Source organism: Rhipicephalus microplus, chromosome 1 (assembly GCF_043290135.1).
Source record: "Rhipicephalus microplus isolate Deutch F79 chromosome 1, USDA_Rmic, whole genome shotgun sequence".
Classification (NCBI taxonomy): Eukaryota; Metazoa; Arthropoda; class Arachnida; order Ixodida; family Ixodidae; genus Rhipicephalus; species Rhipicephalus microplus.
Window position 1 is genome coordinate 91,103,500 of NC_134700.1, and position 20,868 is coordinate 91,124,367.

General features: G+C 46.9%; 1 protein-coding gene across 4 annotated transcripts in view; it reads right to left on the minus strand.

The window, feature by feature from the left end:
- LOC119178505 (juvenile hormone acid O-methyltransferase-like) overlaps positions 1–20,868 on the minus strand; it is a 56,236-nt gene that overhangs the window by 15,747 nt on the left and 19,621 nt on the right. For 3 of the 4 annotated variants that reach the window (XM_075884968.1, XM_075884949.1, XM_075884963.1), the window contains exons 2-4: positions 19,905–19,987; positions 7,078–7,679; positions 3,439–3,598 (exon numbers count right to left, since the gene is read on the minus strand). In XM_075884968.1, coding sequence (XP_075741083.1) covers positions 3,439–3,598; positions 7,078–7,679; positions 19,905–19,987 — 845 coding nt within the window. Of the gene's footprint in view, positions 1–3,438; positions 3,599–7,077; positions 7,680–8,417; positions 8,530–19,904; positions 19,988–20,868 lie in introns of those variants that run through there. The other variant, XM_075884972.1, reaches the window with a different exon arrangement.

Consider the following 20,868-nt stretch of genomic DNA (forward strand, 5'->3'; position numbering starts at 1 on the left):
TATAATTATTAAATTATTTGCTTCAAGTCGAATATGTAATTCGTAGTAAATATTCGACCTCCAAAAGCAACAAGCGAGTATCAGTTACCGAGAGGGAGAAAACAAGGAGAAAGGCAGGGAGGTTAACCAGGGCTGAGCCTCGGTAGGCTACCCTGCTCTGGAAAAGTGGAGAGGGGGAAGGAAAGTTATAAAGTAGGAGAGAAAAGGTCACTGACTGGGCCGACGCGTAACAGTTTCACCATCACAAACGATGAAATAGGCTGGTGTCTTTGAGAAAATGCAACAGTGCTTTCGTTGCCTTCCGGAAATTTGATGGGCAGTACCATAGTCCCAACACTTTCTCGACAGTGAAATCACTTCTGTCCAGTTGATTTAAAACACTGCGCAGGTGAAGCCTCTCGTTTGTGTTTGCCGGGCAGTAACATAAGTTGTGTTCAATAGTCTCATCGATGGCGCAGTCGTTGCACTCTGCGCTGTCCCCCATCCCTATCTTAAATGAGTACACATTGGTGAAGGCTACGCCCAGACGCAGACGGCACAACACTGTACCTTCCTCCATGGAAAAAACCAAAGGGTAGCCGCAGTCGTAGAGTTGGGTCGAGAGAATATAGTCGTTGATGTGCAAACTGTGATGAGTGCCACTTCTGGAGTGTCATGTCCTGCGCCAGCTTACTTAGGTATCTAGCCGAGTCAATCCTAGATAAAGATACCGACACAGGGTTTGTTTGTACGTGTGCTTTTCTGGCTCCTTCATCGGCGAGGTCTATGCCGGAGATACCGCAATGACTTGGCATCCACTGGAACACAACGTTGTGTTGTTCGGTCGCATAGTGCAGCATTTCTCTGATCTCCCATACCAGTCGTTCGTTTGACCCGCGACGAAGTGCCGACGAAAGACATTGTAGAGCCGCCTTGAAGTCACAGAATACTGCCCAACGATTAGTCGGTTGTTGCTTGATATATTCGGTGGCACCTCGCCGGGCAACAATTTCCGAACCAGTCGAAGTGCTCACGTGACAAAGTTTGTAAGTGGTGGTGATGTGTCGCGATGGAATGATGGTGGCGCTGGTGGAGCTAGTCTGGGTGGTAGATCAGTCTGTGTATACGTGGTTTCTATCAGCGTAGAAAGAGTATAAACAGTCCAGAGTCGCTTGTTTCAAGGCCAAGGCAAAAATGACTTTTCTGTTTCTTATTCCTAAGACGGAAAAGCACACGTTGGGTTGTCGTAGGCTCCACAAGGCGGACGGTGAACGCGCCAAGGGTATAAAACCAGATATGGTAGCAAGGCGCGGTGGGAGTTGCGGACCTTGGAGAACGACGCCTGCGGTCGTTGTTCTGACAGAAATGTGAAATGGCTCGATACCATCCATGAAATGTGCCGAATAGGTGCTCTCAGCACGTCCGTTTTGACGTAGGTCATAACCGGATGATCCCGAGCCAATATAACTGTTCCAGTGGTTGAGGTAGTTTGTGGAAGACCGAGACAAACACGTAGTGCCTGTGCTTGCACGCTCTGAAGTGCTGGAATGTTTGTCTTGCGAGATTTAGTAAGCAGAGAAGAACTGTAGCGCAGTACACCAATAAAAAGTGCTTGATAAAGCTGTAGCACGGATAAAGATGTAGCAACCCATCTTTTTCCAGCGATGAATTTCAGGACGGGGGCAATAGATGCCAGTTTCGCTTTCAAGCTCGTCATGTGAGGGCTCCAGGAGAAGTCGCGGTCAACGATAACATCTAGAAATATTTGCTACGCTTGTAAGAGATGGGCTGGCCATTAATGCTTATCGGGTAATTTGTCATCGCCTTGCGTGTGAAGGCCACCAGTGAACATTTTTTGTTGAGATTGTTAGACGTTGCGTGCAAAGGTAGTCAGAGGCTTGCGACGCTGCCCTCTGTATCCTTGCTCAAACTTGTAGGCGTGTCAATGCAGATGCCCAGACACAGATGTCATCAGCGTATATTGAAACACTGACTGTTTCAGGGAGAGCTTCCGCCAGGCCAAGCAAGGCATTGAAAAGAACTAGGCTTAGAACACCACCTTGCGGGACGCCACGGCACGTGTAGTGGTCAGAGGTTGGGCCACATTCAGTATATACAAAAAAAAAGGATCTTCGCGTCAAGTAGCTTCGGATCCATCGAAACGTTCGCCCTCCCGGTTTAATTAACAGCAGTGCGTCTAGTATAGCTTGATGGGAAACGTTGTCATAGGCACCTTTCACATCAAGAAAGAGTGCAAGTGGTAGTCGTTTCCTAAATTTCTGCTGTTCTACTGATGGCGACAAATCGATGACGTTGTCAATCGATTAACGGCCTCGTCGAGATCCCGCCATGGAGTCGGGGTAAATGTTGTGCCGTTCAGGGAACCATTCCAGACGCGTGAGAATCATGTGCTCCATGAGTTTTCCAACGCAGCTGGCGAGAGCTGCAGGCCGGTAAAATGTCAGCACCAGAGGGGATTTTCCTGCTTTTAGAAGTTACTGAGTTTTCTTGTACTGTGCATGGACTAATAATCTATATGAATGAAGGGAAATTCTGACTATACAAACTGAAAAGCTAATATAACGAGGTAATAAGTGAAGGCATTTTATGTTGCCTACACATGTTTATATTGCGAAACTAGTTTTTGCATTTTGTTTGAAAAGCCATTGGCTCCAGCAGCATAGTGATAAAGCACTCTCATTAAAAGTACTTTAAACCCACCGCATGTTCTTAAGACCTCGTGATTTCATACTCAGGCCTAGTATTTCAGACATGGTATGGTTGTAAGACCATGCCCTGCTCAGCGTATTGATGAGCCGTGCATCAAACTTCATGTGAAATCATGCACGAAGTCGTTCTAACTCAGTCGGACTCATCATATAGTCATCCTGCTGTTTAAATTCAGCAGTAATTTCGTTCTCCAGATGTAAACAATGACGGTATTTTCATGTGGCACAGTATCCGTAGAAGATTGCTAGCAGCTCCCAGCGATCATCTGCTGCAAGAATGACAGATAATATTGCAGAATGTCAGTAAAAGATAATTATTATGTGCAGCAGTACGATTGCCGAGCTCTCGATTGATATGTGGGGTTTAACGTCCCCAAACCACCATATGATTATGAGAGACGCCGTAGTGGAGGGCTCCGAAAATTTCGACCACCTGGGGTTCTTTAACGTTCATAATTGAAAATTTCGTTGAAGCGCACTAAAAAACAGACGGACAGAAGAGGCTGACAAGGACAGTGCTTGCTCTCACACTTTCTCGTGCTTCGTTAACGTGCACCCAAATCTGAGCACACGGGCCTACAACATTTACGCCTCCATCGGAAATGCAGCAGCCGCAGCCGGGATTCGATCTCGCGACCTGCGTGTCAGCGGCCGAGTACCTTAGAAACTAGTCTACCACGGCGGGGCGATTGCCGAGCTCTCACCCAGTATGCACAGAAAGAGAGCTTACCGATTACATCCTCCTCCGACCATCCCTCGAATGTCACCAGCCTGGGCAGGACGAAAATGGAGGGTGACAGGTGGGCTTCACGTAGCATCGCCGACATGTATGCCAACTGCTCCTTTTTGCTTTTCATGGTGTGGCTCTTCGAAACGTGCTTCGTCAATATCTGCACGTTAAAGTGTAAAGAAATGGTTTTTAGGCGTTCTCTTATGTTGTGTATTTAGCGGAGGATCGTTTCCTACATTTTTCGGGGTTTCTAGCTAGTTTCATGGCGTAATAAGGGTACTGGAAGATAAAAATTCAAAGATTATGTCAATATTTTCCAATTAAAATTCTGAGCCCAGCTTCACGTTGGCGCAGGGCCCACTGTGTTTGCAGCGTTGATTCGCCAGAAGGTGTCGACCATACAGTTCCCTATTTATGCACTCTCGCACCAGTGTATATGAGAGCTGTAACGAATGGCGCTCCAGTGAGCACGGCAATTAGGCGTTGTTCATGGATTTGTCTAATCTTGACAACTTAGGTTTCGTTTGGCTTCGTATGGCTTGAAGCTGTTTTGTCACAAAACAACAATCAGCAATAGTTATCAGTTACACTTCACCACCTTAATCGTTTAGTTTAACCAATTGGAATAGGGTCATGGAGTTCAATATGACTAATTGTTTCATTCGAAACAAAATCAAAACACTGCAATAAACAAAGCCAAAAGTGTAATTTGAGGCCCGCAAGTACGAAGACAAGGCAAATATATCTACTACCCATATTTACCATCATCGCTGAACGATTGCTGTGCCAGAGTCCGCACTAGTTATCTTAGGAAACTGTATAATATGAACTACGCCACAAAACTATTGTTTATGAAGGCACTCTCTACGGACATGTAAGGCATTCTGTGCATTGTGTTTATGCTACATGTGCTAGACGAAAATGAAAAATTATTGCTGCACATTTTGCTTAGGGTTTAATCAGTAGTCTACACACACTCGTTGCGCGGTTAGCATTGTGTGATGATTGGTTGTTAGGGTACTGCTCTTCGCGCTGTATTACATATATGTTTAACGTAACTTTTCGTGTGACATGACACCTGTGTACGGTGTTATTTGAAATTCAACTTAGTTTCAAGCACCACCTTGTCTTTTTGGTGCAGTACCCCAATCGCCACGCAGTGGGCTCTCGTTCAATTTCCATTTGGTCGCAGGTGCCTTTTTTCAAATTTTATTTTTTATGACTACCGGTGATTTGTTAAATCGTTCGGTTACGCCACCGATGGCGACGCCGCTCAACGCAGGAACGGGCGACTAAGAGCTGTGCTATAATATTGTTTCATATTGCTCTCGTATTATCAGTAGTACCTAGACAAGAAGTTGAAAGTTCGTACATTGAACTGCTCTGAACACCTGTTCGCGAATGAAAATTATCCGTGGCACTATGAGTTGGTATTACCATTGGCGTAATAAGTATGAAGTGACACGGAAAAACTACTTACACTTCTGAGGTGAAACTTAACAATCATGCGTATTGCTTATTGAGGACGGGTTTGGTTCACGATAAAGGGGACCTTGAACCGAGGTCCTCTGATGGCGATCGGGTGTGATATCACAGGGCGATGCCGGTGCTTCAATCTCCGCCTCAAAAATACTATGCACACGGGTAATGTAAGACAGAGAATCACGGGAGAAAGGTATGCCGCGCTAGAAGGTTGAAATATCACGAAACTACACAAGAAACTGAATTGTGAAAAAGAGTTGTTTTTTTAAAGCTTCCCCCCCCCCCCCCCCTACATTGTCATCAGCCAGAGCATCATCTTTCGTGGAAGCTTCGTACGTGCAGCTTCCACGAAAGATGATGGATTAATGCATGCAGGGTACTTCTTTCCTTTGCCAAGTTTTAATGATTTATGGCATATTGGGTACCTTTCAACAATACTTGTAGTAGCCACGTCAAGAGAGTTTTTCGCTGCCTCTGGAAACGCCACTCCTCCAGCTTACACTGCTACCATTGCTGTGGGTTCCACGCAGGCTTGGCGTTTTATAAATGCATAAATATAATGAATGATGAAGTGCTTTTTATAAAGAATGGTCGTATTATTCATTTCGCGCTTTATTTCTGTGTAGGTAACATTGGCAGTGTTTCATTTTACATGCGCACTTCGACCTTAGCCAAAAGGCTTACATATTCGTATGAAATATGCAACTCTAATACTGGCCGTCGACACTCTCGGTATCAACCCTCCAACCTTATTCATGGTCAATATTTTATTTTTAAGCAGTAGTACGCTTCTTTGCACAAAGATATGTTCCCTCTTTTCAAGGTATTCAGTTACAGCGTAATTATTATCTTGCTTCTAATGACAAAAACTGCTTACGTTACAAGTTTCTTATTATCTAACAATAGCTGCAGCCAATTCGCGCATAGAATTGACTTTCCCTAACCCCCCAAGAAGTCATTGATGTGGAGAAAATAACTAGAAAACGCGTCAATTGACCGCTTACCGCTTGGCTCAAAGCCAAAAACTACAGCCTAGGTAATTATTGACTGGTTGCTTCACAGCAAACAGATTCCCACAAAGCGTTGGATCTGCTGAGTTTTTCGGTACAATGATTCCTTTTTAGGTTCCTAGAAGACTTGCATGGTCATATGCTAGAGGTATACTCTGCAAATATATTATGTACAACTGCATTCATTGATGCTTGTGTATTTCGAATTCATAAAATGGGAAGCGAGGTTTTACTACTGATAAATATTAGAATTTGGTGTGTTTTGTGGTTGTCTTGTTTAGTTTTTCATGAGAACCTAACAAAACTACCCAGTTCTAAATGTAGTTGTACAAGACGTGAGATACCGCCCTCTCATGCCGATTATGCCTCTGTGATATTTTTAGTTTCAGTTTATTTGCATCCAACAATAACCTATGCAGTCAAAGTATCATGACGACAACATTTCATTGTGAACATGAAATGTTTACTTCAAGTGATTAGTATATCAAACCAAAAGTTACAAAGTGATCCGAATTCAAAACGCAATAGGGTACAAAAACTGTTCGCGGTGCCTACATACATCGGTAGTTTTGCACTGTAGCTCAATGAGCCTTCGTTTTGTTTGAGATATTCAGCTTTTGGTGGGATGCTTTCAATATTGAAATAGTCTAATACACGGAGCCATGAATTGCTACTTTTAAGAAGAAATCGTAAAACTTATTTCACTACAAGACAGCAGCGGTTGCGCAAAATTTGCTTAAAAATACCATGCTCCATTAAGGTAATGTGTCAGTGGCACAGGGAGACCAAGGTTCACCTTAACAGATTACTTGAAGTTGCACCTCGAGAGTTAGTGAAAGCCACTGAAAATTTACTTATTGCTCTACCCAGCAGACATATATTGTCATCATCGACACCATCAATAATCATAAGGCTGAAGAAAGAAGGCCTTTTCGAAAGATCTATTATTTTGATGCCCGGCCAATTCGATGTGCGCAAATTTCCTTCATCAGCTGAACTAAACTGGCTTCATAAATATCGCACTCCTTTAGAATGTGCTAATCAATGAAATTAGCCGGTGACTGCATGGTAGTTTTACTCTAATGCTAAGTTTCTTTTGATACGATGAATGTATAGCCACGCGTCGAAAAGTGTGCTCTGTTTATACCTCTGAGTACTTTTTCCAGCGGTCCATCTGGGCTAGGCGGTTCCAGACAGCAGCTGGTTGCTGGGAAGCGGGAATCACGAGGAGACACTGCCCTCCTGGAAACAGCAGCGACGCAATGTTCTTCAATGCCGTACTCTGGTCTTTTAGCCACTGAAGACAGTAAAAGGAATAAACTCGGTCGAAATGTCCATATCGCCTGAGAAACTCTGTAACGTTTCCACCGATGTTCAACAATTCGTACTCGATCTTCTCGTGTTCTGAGTGTCGCCTCGCGTGCTCGATCATTTCGGGACTGACGTCAACGCCGACTATCTTTGCGCATGGTAGACAGCAGGGTAATAGGCCATCTCGTGTGAAGTCACCAGTTCCACATCCGACGTCTAATATCCGCAGTGTGTCACTTGGCTCAACGAGAAATGCCGGCTGGCAAAAAGCAAGAACGAGTTCGTTGTGCTTTTTTTGAGGGCCGTTGTTCTTGGCGTACTGGATGGCTGACAAACGAGGTGAATTTGTGGCAGCACGCTGCATAGGTGGTAATCGGTCATTTCTCTTGGTTTCTGAACATGATGGTGCCATCGAATGCCCAGAGTTTACCGTGTTTTCTGCAAAGAAGGAGTAAAATAGAAAAAAATGGTGACGTCATTTGGGGAACATAATAATAATACATCACACGAATGTTCACCTAATAAGAGCACAGATAGTCAACCCAGAAAATTGGTATTGTTGCGCCAGAGAAGTGCGGCAGCGTGATAGCTGTACTCAGTAAATTGATTAAACATATAGGGTTACTAAATAATTGCAGTTTTAGCTTTCACGTGTGTACCGTTGCGAAACTTTGTTTAAATTTTGTCACTGCATTTCTGGCCTAAGAGTGGAACTCATTCTCAGCACACGTGACACATTGTCGGCGTTTTATGCTAATTTTAAAGTAATATTCAAAAAAAAGCTGTGAAAAGCAGTAAAATTTAAGTTTCTGGGCATGAGTACTCTGCGAAGTTTAAAATATTCGCTTGAGAAATCTTGATTCCTGCCAAAATAGTAGATGAAGTCTTGCTCATTTTGTAAGTTTCAGAAATAGTTGAACATATAGTGCGATTCATGAACTGTAACCAGAACTCTATAAAACGTGTCAAGGAACCTGTAATTATTTTGAAAAAGCGACAAGTTTCGAGGTATTTGTTGAAAAGTTACCCAATTAATTGCTTTATTAAATGTAAGAATAACAAAGGCGAAGCAATGAACACAATAGCAGCAAATTGGAAGATCGCGTGCAGAAGGGCAAGCAGATCGAAAGGTGCCCCGCGTTTCTCAAGCGCAAATGGTGCACGAAACGTACTCACAGGTACAGACAAACGCGAATAAGCGTCTGAGTTGCTACTTCTCTGTGGTTGAAAAGCAAGCCCTTTTCGCTAGCAGAGGCTGTGCAATGATTGCCGTGACTTTTGTGCACCCGATAACTACGACAGCATCGTTCCGACAAAACCCAAAGGCTAGCCAAGACGTTAGATTCTCCCGACGGCAAGATAAGGGTGCGCGATCAAGTGTACACCCCCTTATTCTCCCCGCGGACCAATGTACGCGTGAGAGATGAGAGCCGCCGCACGCTCACTGCGCGATTTTGCTGACAATGCTGAAAAGACGATAAATACCTCCCCCCCCCCCCCCCCCGAGATGCCCGCCAACAGTGGTAAGTGGTAGATATGAAAAGCTTGCCGTTTGAACGCTTTAGAAGGTACCTCTCAGTGGCTCAGTGGTTAACGCCTCGCATTCACAACGCGGAAATCCTACGTTCGATTCCGCGCGACGAAGTCAATGTTGTAGGATTTTTTTCTTTCTTGCATTATCGTATATATAGATACGTATACATACACGGTGCATGACATCGACGCCGATGCCGGCAGCGAAATCCGGCTGAGAGTGTCCATACAACTGCTGCCGCAATAAAAGTACAGAATGTAAATAATTGATCAATGCATTTATTGCGGTTCTTAATAACACGTCAGCACTAGTGTAAGTTTTTATATGGTGCCATTTACGCGTTTTTAAATAATAATATTGACAACTGTTGGGGTTTAACGCCCTAACCCCACCATTATTAGCGAAACCATATTTGAGGTTGATGAAAATTTTGAACACTTGAAGTTCCTTAACCGGCACCTAAATCTACGTAAATGGGCCTTAAGCATTTTCGTCCAAAAAGAAAATGCTGCGGCCGCGGCTGTGATTCGATCTTGCGACCTGCATGCTTGATTAATCTCTCTCAAGAAAATGATTTTGCTATACGCCAGACGTGCTTGCAGAGAAAACACTTTAACGTTGGAATATAGTATCGTTACGTTGAAAGATTATTATCTGAAGATGGGCTTATGAAAAGGGGCTGAATGGCTGCCGCACGGCACTAATTCACTTGCAAGAAAAGCGCTCTTCAATCTCCTCTTCATTCTCGCTGTCACGATACCTCCCTCCACAGATGAAGCCAGCCGGGCGAGTAACGGCTACGTGAGTGGGGAGTCGCGCGGGTGACAGCGCTTTAGGCGCGCGACGTGAACAAGTTGTGTCTGCCGAGAACGGTAGACATGATTTAGGAGACGAGCTATTGATTACGTCAGGTTACTGAGGCAATCGACGGTGACAAAGGGGCTGGTATAACGGGCCAGAAACTTTTCACACAGGTCATGCTTGCGAAACAGCGTCCAGCCCAAACTATACCACCTTTGTCGTAAGACACGTCTTTGTGCCGTCAACAGTAGGTGATCTATGAATGGTCCTGGGATGCAAACGTACGAAGTCGAGCTACACGCCGTGCTTCCTCTGCACAGCAACACAGTCTGGGCAATAGAAAGATCCGCATGAGTATAACATGGCAGGATGGTGTCAAGGAAGAATCGGGGCAGTCGAATGTAAACGAGGTAGAAGGGGCTGTATCCAGTGGCTTCATGCCTCGCCAAGTTGTAGGCGTACGTAATAAAGGGGAGGATGTCATTCTAATTCTCGCGCCTTGAATTGACGTACGTAGAAATCATTTTGGTGAGCGTTCTGTTCGTGTGCTTGACGAGAACATTTATCTGAGGATGATAAGCAGCCGTGTGGCGAAGCTGACAATCACAAAGACACAAGAACTCTTCGACCACGTCGGCAACGATCTGGCGTCCACGATCACTCAAAATAATGTGAGATCGTCCATTGTAAAGCATGACTGTCGACAGGAGGAAGCCCGAAACATCAATTGCCGTTGCTGTTGGCATTGCGGCGGTCTCCGCATAACGCGTCGGGTGGTCAACACAAACGATGACCCAATGTTTGCTGTTTGATGAGCGTGGGAAAGGGCCGAAAAGATCAATTTGTACCATTTCGAGAGGTGTTAAGAGTGGTGTCAACGAGTGGGGGAGTCTGATCAAGGCAGTGTTGGGGTGATTGAGTTGTTGGCATATGTCATGAGTGGCCACATACTTTCCTATAGTCTTTTTCATTGTAGGCGAGTGCAATCTACCTTCGAATGCGGTGATACGTTTTGACGAAACCCATGTGTCCGGTAGTCCTGTCATCGTGCATAGCATGAAGCGCGTCTCGTCGCAACATTTTTGGGACCACTAATACTAAGCGTAGAGCAGGACATCTTGCATAACAAAGCCATTGTTTGACGGCTGAGCAGCTGAGTCGAAAAGGGCATCTAGGGTGCGGTCATCGCGCTGTTCTTTCCTGAAGGTGGCTGGCGAGGTCGGGAAAGCTTGTATTGTTAATGGAGTATGGAATTAATCGAAATTCACGGCATCACAAGTTTTTCTGGGTAGCGGGAGCCGCGTAAGAGAGTCGACGTCGGCATGCTGGCGGCCATTCTTGTAACGGACCGCAAAGTCAAACACTTGCAAGCGTAGCGCCCACCGATCTAGGCGACCAGATGGGTCCCGGAGACCAACTAACCAACATAGTGAATGATGGTCGGTGACAATCGTGAAGTGATGGCCGTGGAGACACGGGTGGAACTTCTGAAGAGCAAAAACTACAGCGAGACACTCTTGCTCCGTTACGGTGTAATTCTGTTCGGCCTTGCTCAACGAACGGCTGGCGTACACAATGACATGCTCGGCGTAACCACAATGCTTGGCGAGGACGGCACTTAGGCCCATTCCACTTGCATCGGAGTGCACTTCCGTTGTGGCAGAAAGGTCAAATTTATGGAGTAGAGGTGCGGAAAATAGCATGAGCTTTAGCTGCTGAAACGAAGATTAGGAATCCAACGTCCTGGTGAAAGGCGTGTCTTTGCGTAGCAACGAGGTCAGAGGATACGCAGTGTCGGCAAAATTGAGTACAAAGCGTCGGAAGTACGAGCAAAGACCTCAGAATCTTGTTAACTCACGTTGCTACTGCGGTTGCTTAAGTTTGCTCACTGTGGCAACATTCTGTGGGAGCCACCGTACGCCGTTCTTGTTTACTAGATGCCCTAGTACTAGCGCATATCGTTGGCAAAACTGACTATTATTTGAGTTCAGGGTAAGGGCAGCGTCAAAGCACGTTAAAACAACGTCAAGTCACTGATTGTGTTCTGCAAATGTGCGACCGAGAATCACGATGTCATTAAGATAAGATAAATAAATCTTCCATATAGGCTGGGCAGAAACGTGTCCATGAACCTTTCGAACGTTGCGCCCACGTTGCACAAACCAAACAATGTAACGTTCAATTCAAATAAGTCGTCTGGCGTCACAAAAGCTTATTTCTCTTTGTCAATGGAATTCATCGGTGTCTGCCAGTAGCCCAATCTGAGGTCTAGAAATGAAATGTAGAACGCTGAGTGGAGACAGTCAACGACGTCGTCGATACGGGGAAGCGGATACACATCCGTTTTCCTCACGGTATTCAGGCACTGGTAATCGACGAAAAAACTCGAGGATCCGTCCTTTTTTTTCAGAAGTATGATTAGCGCTGCCCAAGGGCTAGAAAAATCTTGAATGACGCCCTTGGCCAGCATGCCATCCACCTGGTCAGCGATAAACTTACACGCCGACGCGGACACGTGGTAAGGCTTCTGCCTAATTGGATGCGCTAACTTGGTGCCAATCATGTGAGTAGCTCGTGCGTTGTGGTTGCGCACTTCCTTATCTTCCTGGCTGAAATGAAACAGTGATGCGTGTATCTTTAGAACACTAATGAGCACTTGACGCTTCTTGAGGGTTAGTGACTTGTTAACCATATTCAGGGAAACTGATGAGTCTTGAGCAACGCCAGGGCTAATATCAGTAGCTTGGGACTCGCGCGATGTGTCATTAAAGCTGCTAATTGATGCTGATATCTACTTCAAACGATGCAAGCCTCAGAATCCTGGGTGTCACACAGACTCGCCAGATGCATTTGACACCCACAGTGTGGTTGTTCCGCGGGCCAAAGGGATGACTCATCGAGGTATGAACGCACTTTTCTTCGTTATGATTGAAGACACGTGCTCGGCCATAGCATCACTGTCAACACTATCAGCAGCTACTCGAACTGTGGAGACGGAATGTGCCGGGAGGACGTCATCTTCAAGGACGTCGAGGGTGTGCTAACAGGTAGAAAGTAGGTCGGCAAGAGGGGGCAGGAAATGCTCGCCGGTATCACAGTCAAGCGTGGCACCACACTGCTGTAGGAAGTCGAGGCCAAGAATTACGTCATGTGCACAATACGCAAGAACTGCCAATTCAGCTTGATATAATTTGTCAGAGAAATAAACGTTCATGGTGCACGCAGCAAGGGGTCGGAGCAAATGTCCACTTACGGCACGGTATGTGTGAGCGTTCTCCCAGCGAAACATTGCTTTACGACCGAGTTTGGTTTTAAAATCTAGACTGATGACAGATACATTCGCTCCCGTGTCTAGTAAGGCTGACCTAGCAACATTGTCTACTAAAACACCAATCTTGTTGTGATGCATAGTGACTGACGCAGACATAGGGAAATGTGGCTGAAGATGACTGGTGACCTTGCCTCCATCGGTTGCGCCGCCTAGTTGCCCGGCGGTGGGGACTTGAAACACTGCCGATGAGATAGACACCTGTTCTCCCGTGCAGGCGGTGGCGCCAAGCTCCGCACGGAAGCTGGCGAGTCGCGACAGTAATTCGGCCGATAGGGAGTCCTGCTATCAAGGCCAGAAGGCCAGTTGGCTCCGTCATCATGGTAATTATTGCGCCGAGGAAAAGTGCGTGCTCGGTATCTTGATGGTGCGCGCATGCGACGGCGCTGAAGACGAAATCGGGTGGCATGGAAGCGGATGCCACATTGGAAGCAGACGGGGCGCTCATGAGACATGCTTCAACAGGCATCTGACAGTGGGCCAGAGGGCGCGACGAAGCTCTTTGGCTCGCCTCAGCATTGTTGGTACCGACCACCAGGGAAACTAAGAAAATGGAACGCTCACTGAAAACAGTGACACGCTGACGTGTCAATGCCCTTTTTGGCACGTTTTCAAAGAACGCTTCTTAGGCGCTTACATTTTCAGCTGTGACCCACTTGCTCACAACTAAAAAGAAAAATGATATGCACGTGCAAGTTCGGCTTTGTTGCGTCTACTCGCTAAGCTACGCATGGGCAGACTCGGTTTTGCTGTGCCTACTCGCTAGGCTGTGTGTTTTGGCACTACCATCAGATGTCGTAAACTGCATTTACAGGTGCCTATTGCCAGCGGGAGGACAAATGGCGCGGCTGTCGCACGGCTGAGAGACAGCACATGGGCCGCGTTCGAAACCATCGTCGACATCTTCGCCGAGATGGGTGTTCACTGTAGGGCTTGGTATTGTAGCGAGGTGACGGCGTCTGACATAGACGTGCCGTCCCCTGCAGTTCAATGAAAGACGAAAGACGAGACGTACAGGAAGCGAGCTTCTGTAGTAGAGCAGCGACCACGGCAACCAGCCAGCCAGAAGCAAATGAACATTATAGGCTCTTCTCCTCCACGTGGCTCACACCTCATGTGCCACGCGGCTGACTTCTTTTGCTGCGCGGCCAGCTGGCCAAAACTGATGGGGTGCTACATAGGCTCCCCCTAGTGCTTTGCGTGATTTCAAATGTGTATACAAAAGTAAAAACTAAAGGGACGGATACTCTTCACATGGGTGACAGTCCTAAATATTCGAAAAGAAGTCACAGTTATCATCTGGAACGGCATAGGGTCCATGTCCTAGTTCCAGTGGGCGGTACTAGGAGCAGCGGGGTGGGCGAAGGTTGCCAGGGACGGACACTGCTAGTAGCGGCAATGGTGGTTGTCCATATGATAGCGCCACGCAAGTCTCGTGCCATTGACGTAGACGGGAAAGTCGGTGATGGCCTGACGCTAAAAGACGCGTTGCGCGGCGCCCATGATGGTGGAAAGAGCCCACAGGTTGAAAAGTCTGGAACGTGTCGTAATGTCCGCACGAGGCGTACTCTAGCTGGTGAACTGCACCGGAAGTCAAGAGGTGCCGTTGGAGATGCACCATTGATGGTTCTGGTGATGCGAATTATGTCATCGTCTTTGAAACGTAGGGGGGATAGATGCGTAGGGGTCACCCAGTGTCGCTACATGGCACTGGGGTGCTTGCATTTCCGGGATTGGCCATTGGAATATCTGAGATTCGTTAAGGGTAATGCCATGCATAGAAGGCACTGACCACGCGATAGGACCAAACTTTGAACCAGTGGTGGTGGGATTTCTTGAAGGTCGGGTGACGAGCAGCACGCGCGTAGGGCAGCGGGCTGATTGGCTGCTTGCGTAGCTGTGGTTGCATACGCGGGTAGTTGCAATCCTGACTGGCCGGGTGCGTTTACGCAGTCCCCACCGTCCTAGTAGGAGGCTCGGTGGTTGTGTCCGAGAAGTTACCAGGAGAATCAACTAGCTCGTCTGTCATCAGCGAATGGGGAGTCGGTGCAGCAGGACCAGGACAGGACTCTGCGATTATTGCTACGGTGTGTGATGCCGTGACCAGCGTCAAATATGCCACAAAAAACGGGTGTAAGTGGTTTTGGTGGTAAAGCCAAGACCTCGGAGACAGGAACTGGAGACACTGGGGTGGCGGGCTTTTTGGTCGACGAGCCGCTCGAAGCGCAAGGGTGATCTTTGTCCCCTGTGTAGCTGGGGACTGTTGGCAGGGCGATAGCTTCAACTGGCCATGGTACGCAAGGCTTGCATGAAAATGAGTCAGGCACCACGATGTCACTTTCAAGAAGGCGCTGTTTGATGCTGTAATCACGGAGCACGGCTTCGCGCAGGTGATGCTAAGGGTGAGAGCTCCAGGCGAAATACGTTAGGAGGCCTTTGAGATCTCGCGGCAGATGGTATTCATGTACATGAAACATGAATTCTCGGAGCCGGAAGCTGTTGAGCTCCAAGGCTGCTTAGAACTCTTGTAACCATGACTCGATACAGGAGGTCTGCAACGGAGGTAGAGGCGGATCAAAGTGCAGCTGCAAGGCTTGAGTTGGCTGAAACATGGCCACGAAGCTCAGTGGCAGTGGTCAGCGCCAATCACTTGTCCTTTGTTCCTTGGTCACCAACCATTGGCTATAGTCAGGCGAGGCAGCATCACGTTCAGGCCAGCATTTTTGGTCACGTGATGGCGTCTGACGTAGACGTGCCGTCGTCGCTGGTTTAATGAAAGGACGAAAGATGACACGTACAGGAAGTGAGCTGACGAAGTAGAGCAGCGACTACGGCGCCAAGCCAGCCAGAAGCAAACGAATACTCTAGGCTGTTCTCCTCCGCGTGGCTTGCAACTCACCTGCCACGCCCTTGACCTCTTTTTCTGCGTGGTCAGCTGGCCGAAACTGGTGGGGCGCTACATTATTATTGGATGGGGTGCGAAGCTGTATGCATGAGCCGAAGCAGCGCTGACGGACGTCACACCCGGATCGCATGGAGGAAGAGGCTCCCGAACACGAGGAGACGGAACAGACGCCGCTTTACCTCAGTCTAGCTCTTCCTGCACCACTTGGCGGATAATTTACGTGAGGTCTGACGGGGCTGGAGCTACGTGAACGCTGGCGACAGTCGTTACGTTGGCAAAGCGGCCAAACTTCGGTGTGATGCGGCGAGCTCCTCAGGCTTCAAATGTGTGCAGGATGACGTCACTCACGGACACCAGACTGTCCTTCACTATGAGGTACTGGTACACATCCTCAGCAATGCCTTTCAAAAGGTGACCCACTTTGTCTTCTTTGGCCATCCGAGGATCCAGAACCTCGCACAACTTCAGAACTTCTTCAAAATACGTTGTGGAGGTTTCCCCAAGAACCTGAGTGCGCGGCCTCTGCGTTTGCTCTGCACGCTTTTTTGGCCGCTGGATCTCTAAAGCACTTCCTTACGTCGTCGACGAACTTCTGCTGTGTTGTCAAGCTCTTCTCGTGGTTTTCATACCACACAGACAAGTTTCCCTTAAGGAAGCGGCCTACGTTTGTGAGCTGACGGGTGGCATTCCAAGCATTCAACCGGCTTGCCCGTTCGTAAAATCTCAGCCATGCGTCCACATCCTCACCAACTTTTCCTGCGAAGGTTCATGGCTCAATGTAGGTTTGCCATGAGTGACTGGAGGCGGCTGGTGGGAGACAAAAAGCAGGTGCCAGATGCTCGTTGTCCGTTTCAGAATTCATCTCTGGCAGTAGAGCAGCAAATCGTGCACTTCGGCGAATCACCACGTATTGCGTCTCTGCAGTCGGTGCGTCGTCGTTAGTAGGGAGCGCCTTTGTCGTACCCAGCACCTCTCACGAAACTGTTACGATGAAAGATGATTATTTGAAGATTGGCTGATTGAAAAAGGATGAATGGCTGCCGCCTGGCACCAATTTACTCGCAGGACTAGTGCTCCTCGTCCTCCTCTTCTCTTCGTCCTTTCTGCCGCATTAGCGTAGCAGTATTATGTGTACGCTTAGTCGACTTGACGAAGTTTCGTCACCTGGGCATTTTTGTATAGAAACGCTTCAAAAATGTCGAGAAAATGGTATGCTTTCTGACACAGCTGACTAGCGAAAACCGTGATTCGCGCGAAACCATGGAACTGAAAGAAGCTTTGAAAAGGGGTCTTGCCACTTTCTACAATATCTCTGCTGTATGATTATGCTTTTCGAGAAGTCTGGTCCCCATTTAGCGCAGTGGCAATGCCTAGAAGCGCCACTCGAGACCTGTTCAGCATATATATATATATATATATATATATATATATATATATATATATATATATATACAGAAGAAATTTAACACTTTAACACACAATTATGCCGAGGAAAGTATAGAGGAGGTTGTTAGGCGGCTTTTAAGGTAAATATAAAGAAAGAAAAGTGGGTGAAAAGGTGACTTGCCGTGGGCAGAACCCGAACCTGCGACCTTCGAATAACGCGTTCGATTCTCTGCTACTGAGCTACCAAGGCGGCTATAACACCAGCCACTTTATTGAGTATATACGTGAATAATAAACGTGGGAGTGTCAGTCAGCGCTATCAGTAGCCATGGCGGCGAATGTGGCACACTCTCTATGAGCCTGTGTGGCGTCACGTAGCACGTGAACTTATTGCCAGCTGGCAGCTGACCAATAGTTCCTCGTATACAACCTAAGGCACCAAGTCTGCCTGTACGAGACCCTCGTTAATGAATAAAGGAAAGAAGTGTATACTTAAGGGCTCGTTTTCCCGTGATTTGACACAATATGAATGAAATCTAACAGACAATAATGTCTGTGTTCGAGATTGGGTTGAAAGCGTGTGGAGAAAATCCGACTTTAAGGAAAATTCGGACGCAGATATCTTCCCCCGGTGTCATTATTTTTGGTGCCGCGTAACGGCAACGATGGGGGGAAGCTTCTCGTATACCTGATCTGTAACAAAGGCTATCATTCAATACCGTAACTAGAGGGTACTGGTCGTATGGGAGGGGTAAACGATGCAGTGCAGATGCCCCTTTTTTCGAGTTCAGCGGCTGCGGGTCAGAAGTCGCTGCTACTGAGTTCGGCGAACAAGTTGGTTCGTCGTCCCTTTGTCAATACCACAATCCTCGAGAGCTATGGAGTGCGCGACTCCCAAGAGCTCGTCTGAGAGAGTGTTGCCTTGCCATTACTAAAAATGAATCTTGTACTCAGTTTTAGGAATTACTTTCCTAGTTTTGTCGTCTCCCGATGAGCAAGAAATACGTCTGAATTTTGTAAGTTTTATTTTCCTGGTCATCAAAGAAGCAGACATTCAGATCCAGGTCTCATTACTTTTATTTTACTCATATTTCAAAAGGCAACAGTTCATGTGTTTTATTTTAACAGAGAAGGCTTACTAAAAGACCCTGTTTAAAATACCTTAAAATACCTTCTATGTTTGGCATTACGTGTTAGTATGCCCGTCAGTGTAGGTAACTTTAAATTTGTTTTTTTTTGTAACGCGCGCAAGTTTCATTTTTAGCGTTATTTTCCTATGTTTTCAAGCGCGTTCTCTTTTGTCGTGATGATCATTGGCTGCGCGCATTGAATGAGATCTTGTCGTAAGACTAACTTTGTCCTCCGACAAGATCTGACGATGTTTAACAGTATGATGCTTGCAAGCGACGCCATTGTGCGTGAATCAGAAGTGCTTGGTATTCTAAATTGTACTTTCGAGGCCAAATTGAGTTCACCTCAGCAGATTCGATCGTCCACAATATGCCCAAGTCGCATTTGATAATCGCTTGAAAAAAAAAAAGATTGTTTGGTTTAGGAGTGGAGTTCAGGGTTCAGGAGTTAGGTAGTTGTGTGTCCGCAATGTATATTACTCCTGAGATACGTTAGTCGTGATGCTATTAGCTCCGCTCTATCTCAATAAACTATTTTCGTTTTCAGCTGGTGTGGTGATCTGATCAGCATTTGGAGGGCGCTTGCTTTGGCTAGAGTGGTTTGGCTTTGTGCTCGACTTCATTTTTCCAGTGATCTTCTACAGGGCCGTGAAAGTCACCACGGGCGAGGAGAGTGGAACGGCGAGAGTTCTCAACTGTCAACCAGCATGCCTTCTTCCAAGCCCTGCTGGACGGCTCAAAACTCCAGATGCATTGTCTGGCGGTGGAGGTCTTTCATGCCAGAGGCATGGACCTTGTTCGGGAACTATTATTTCCATGGCTACGAGAACACAGTTCCGGCGAACTCTTTCTCCTCCCAGGGTTACTTTCCACGAAAACGGAGGAGCTCGACATGCCACTCAACGTTCTAGTGAAGTCTCCCCCCCCCCCACCCCAACGCAACCTTCCGCGCAGACGGCGGCGAGCCACGTGCACTTCCGGGAAAGTCTTCACCTGCTACGCCTAGCACCGGGAACTGGTCTCAAAAAAAAAAGACGAAAACGTTAATTAAGGCTGTGACGGCCCAATGTTTGTCGATTTTGCCTTAGCCGACGTCGTCGTGCTGGCCCGGCTCTGTACAAACGATAAATTTCTGCTATAAACGTTGCTTCCTGTATTGTTTTACAAAACGTTTGCCTCCCTATTCCGCCTCTGGGTGAAGGCTTCAGCAAAGTTCTTTGGACTGTTCGCTGCTTTAGGCCACAGCTACCGTGATGACCCAGCGAATTCATAACAGTGGTGGCAGTGGTGGGATGTCATCAAACCAACATTCGTAGCAGCACCTAGTCGTAAACGGGCAGTGAGACGGATAGATGATATATCATAGATAAATAGATAGATAGATAGATAGATAGATAGATAGATAGATAGACGCCAAAAGTGCTTGCAGTATGGAAGGAAATGCTTCGCTACCAAAAGAACCCCTTTCGGGACTTCGCCGTGGAGCAAAATGTGAAATATGCCAGTACTGAGATTCAATACCAACGCTACATGGACGACGAAAATTGAGTATGTACTAGGGCCAGTACAAAGTCCTTACTTGCTGTTGTCAGCCGTTGTTTCATGGCATGAAGGGACGGAAACAGCCGTGTCAACCATGGTCCTGAAGCTTGCAAGACGAATCTGAGACAGAGAGTGAACACAAAAGTGTTAAGTAAGCGAATGGCTTAAAAAGGAGTTACTGCGGAGGCAACCACTGGGTGCTGGATATTCCCGACAGCATTGAATAATAATCTTGTCACGAACGTAAGCTGAGAGTCCCGTCAAAATCGCGTCCAAAGTCGGAGCCTGCAGATCATGGTCATAAATAGTGGACTCACGCGATTCATGCAATGTAACATTTCGGCGCCTGTGCTCCAGCTCGTGTTTTTCGTGACATCCGTGTAGCCTGGAGCAAGTTTAGCCGAAACAATATTATTCTTTATCTATCGCGTTGCCCACCCCGATGGGCTACTGGTTAGCCTTCTCGACTGCTGACCGATGGTCACGGAATTGAGAGCCAGCTGTGGCGGTCGCATGTACATGAAGGCAAAGTAATACAAAGGCCTGAGTGCTTGGAGAAAGTGAACCTTGAGAACCCCAGGTGGTCGTTTCCGAAATCGTCCACCATGGCGTCTCTCACAACCGCGTCATTGTTTGGGACCTAAAACCCCGGCTGTGAATACTGCCTGCTGCTTCCGCTGCTTTAACCGTCATTTGCGCTTCAACACATAGCCTTTAAAAGTATAAGCGATCATTTTATTGGCAACGCTAAATTCAACACATGAATAATTACTTGAAAGGCTGCAAAGGCTTGTGGCTTCGATAATAAAACGTCACTAGCAAGACTCAAAATAATCATTGACGCTGGTTTTCTTAATTTTGCTGCAGAGTTTGTCATGGGAAGGTCACTTTGGGAAAACAACAAAGTCTTCGTTAGTTTGTGGCCTGTTGATTCTGGCACACACCCACTCTGGGAGATTTTCGAAGATACGCCGCTCGCTAATTTTATTTTTCGTTTTTTT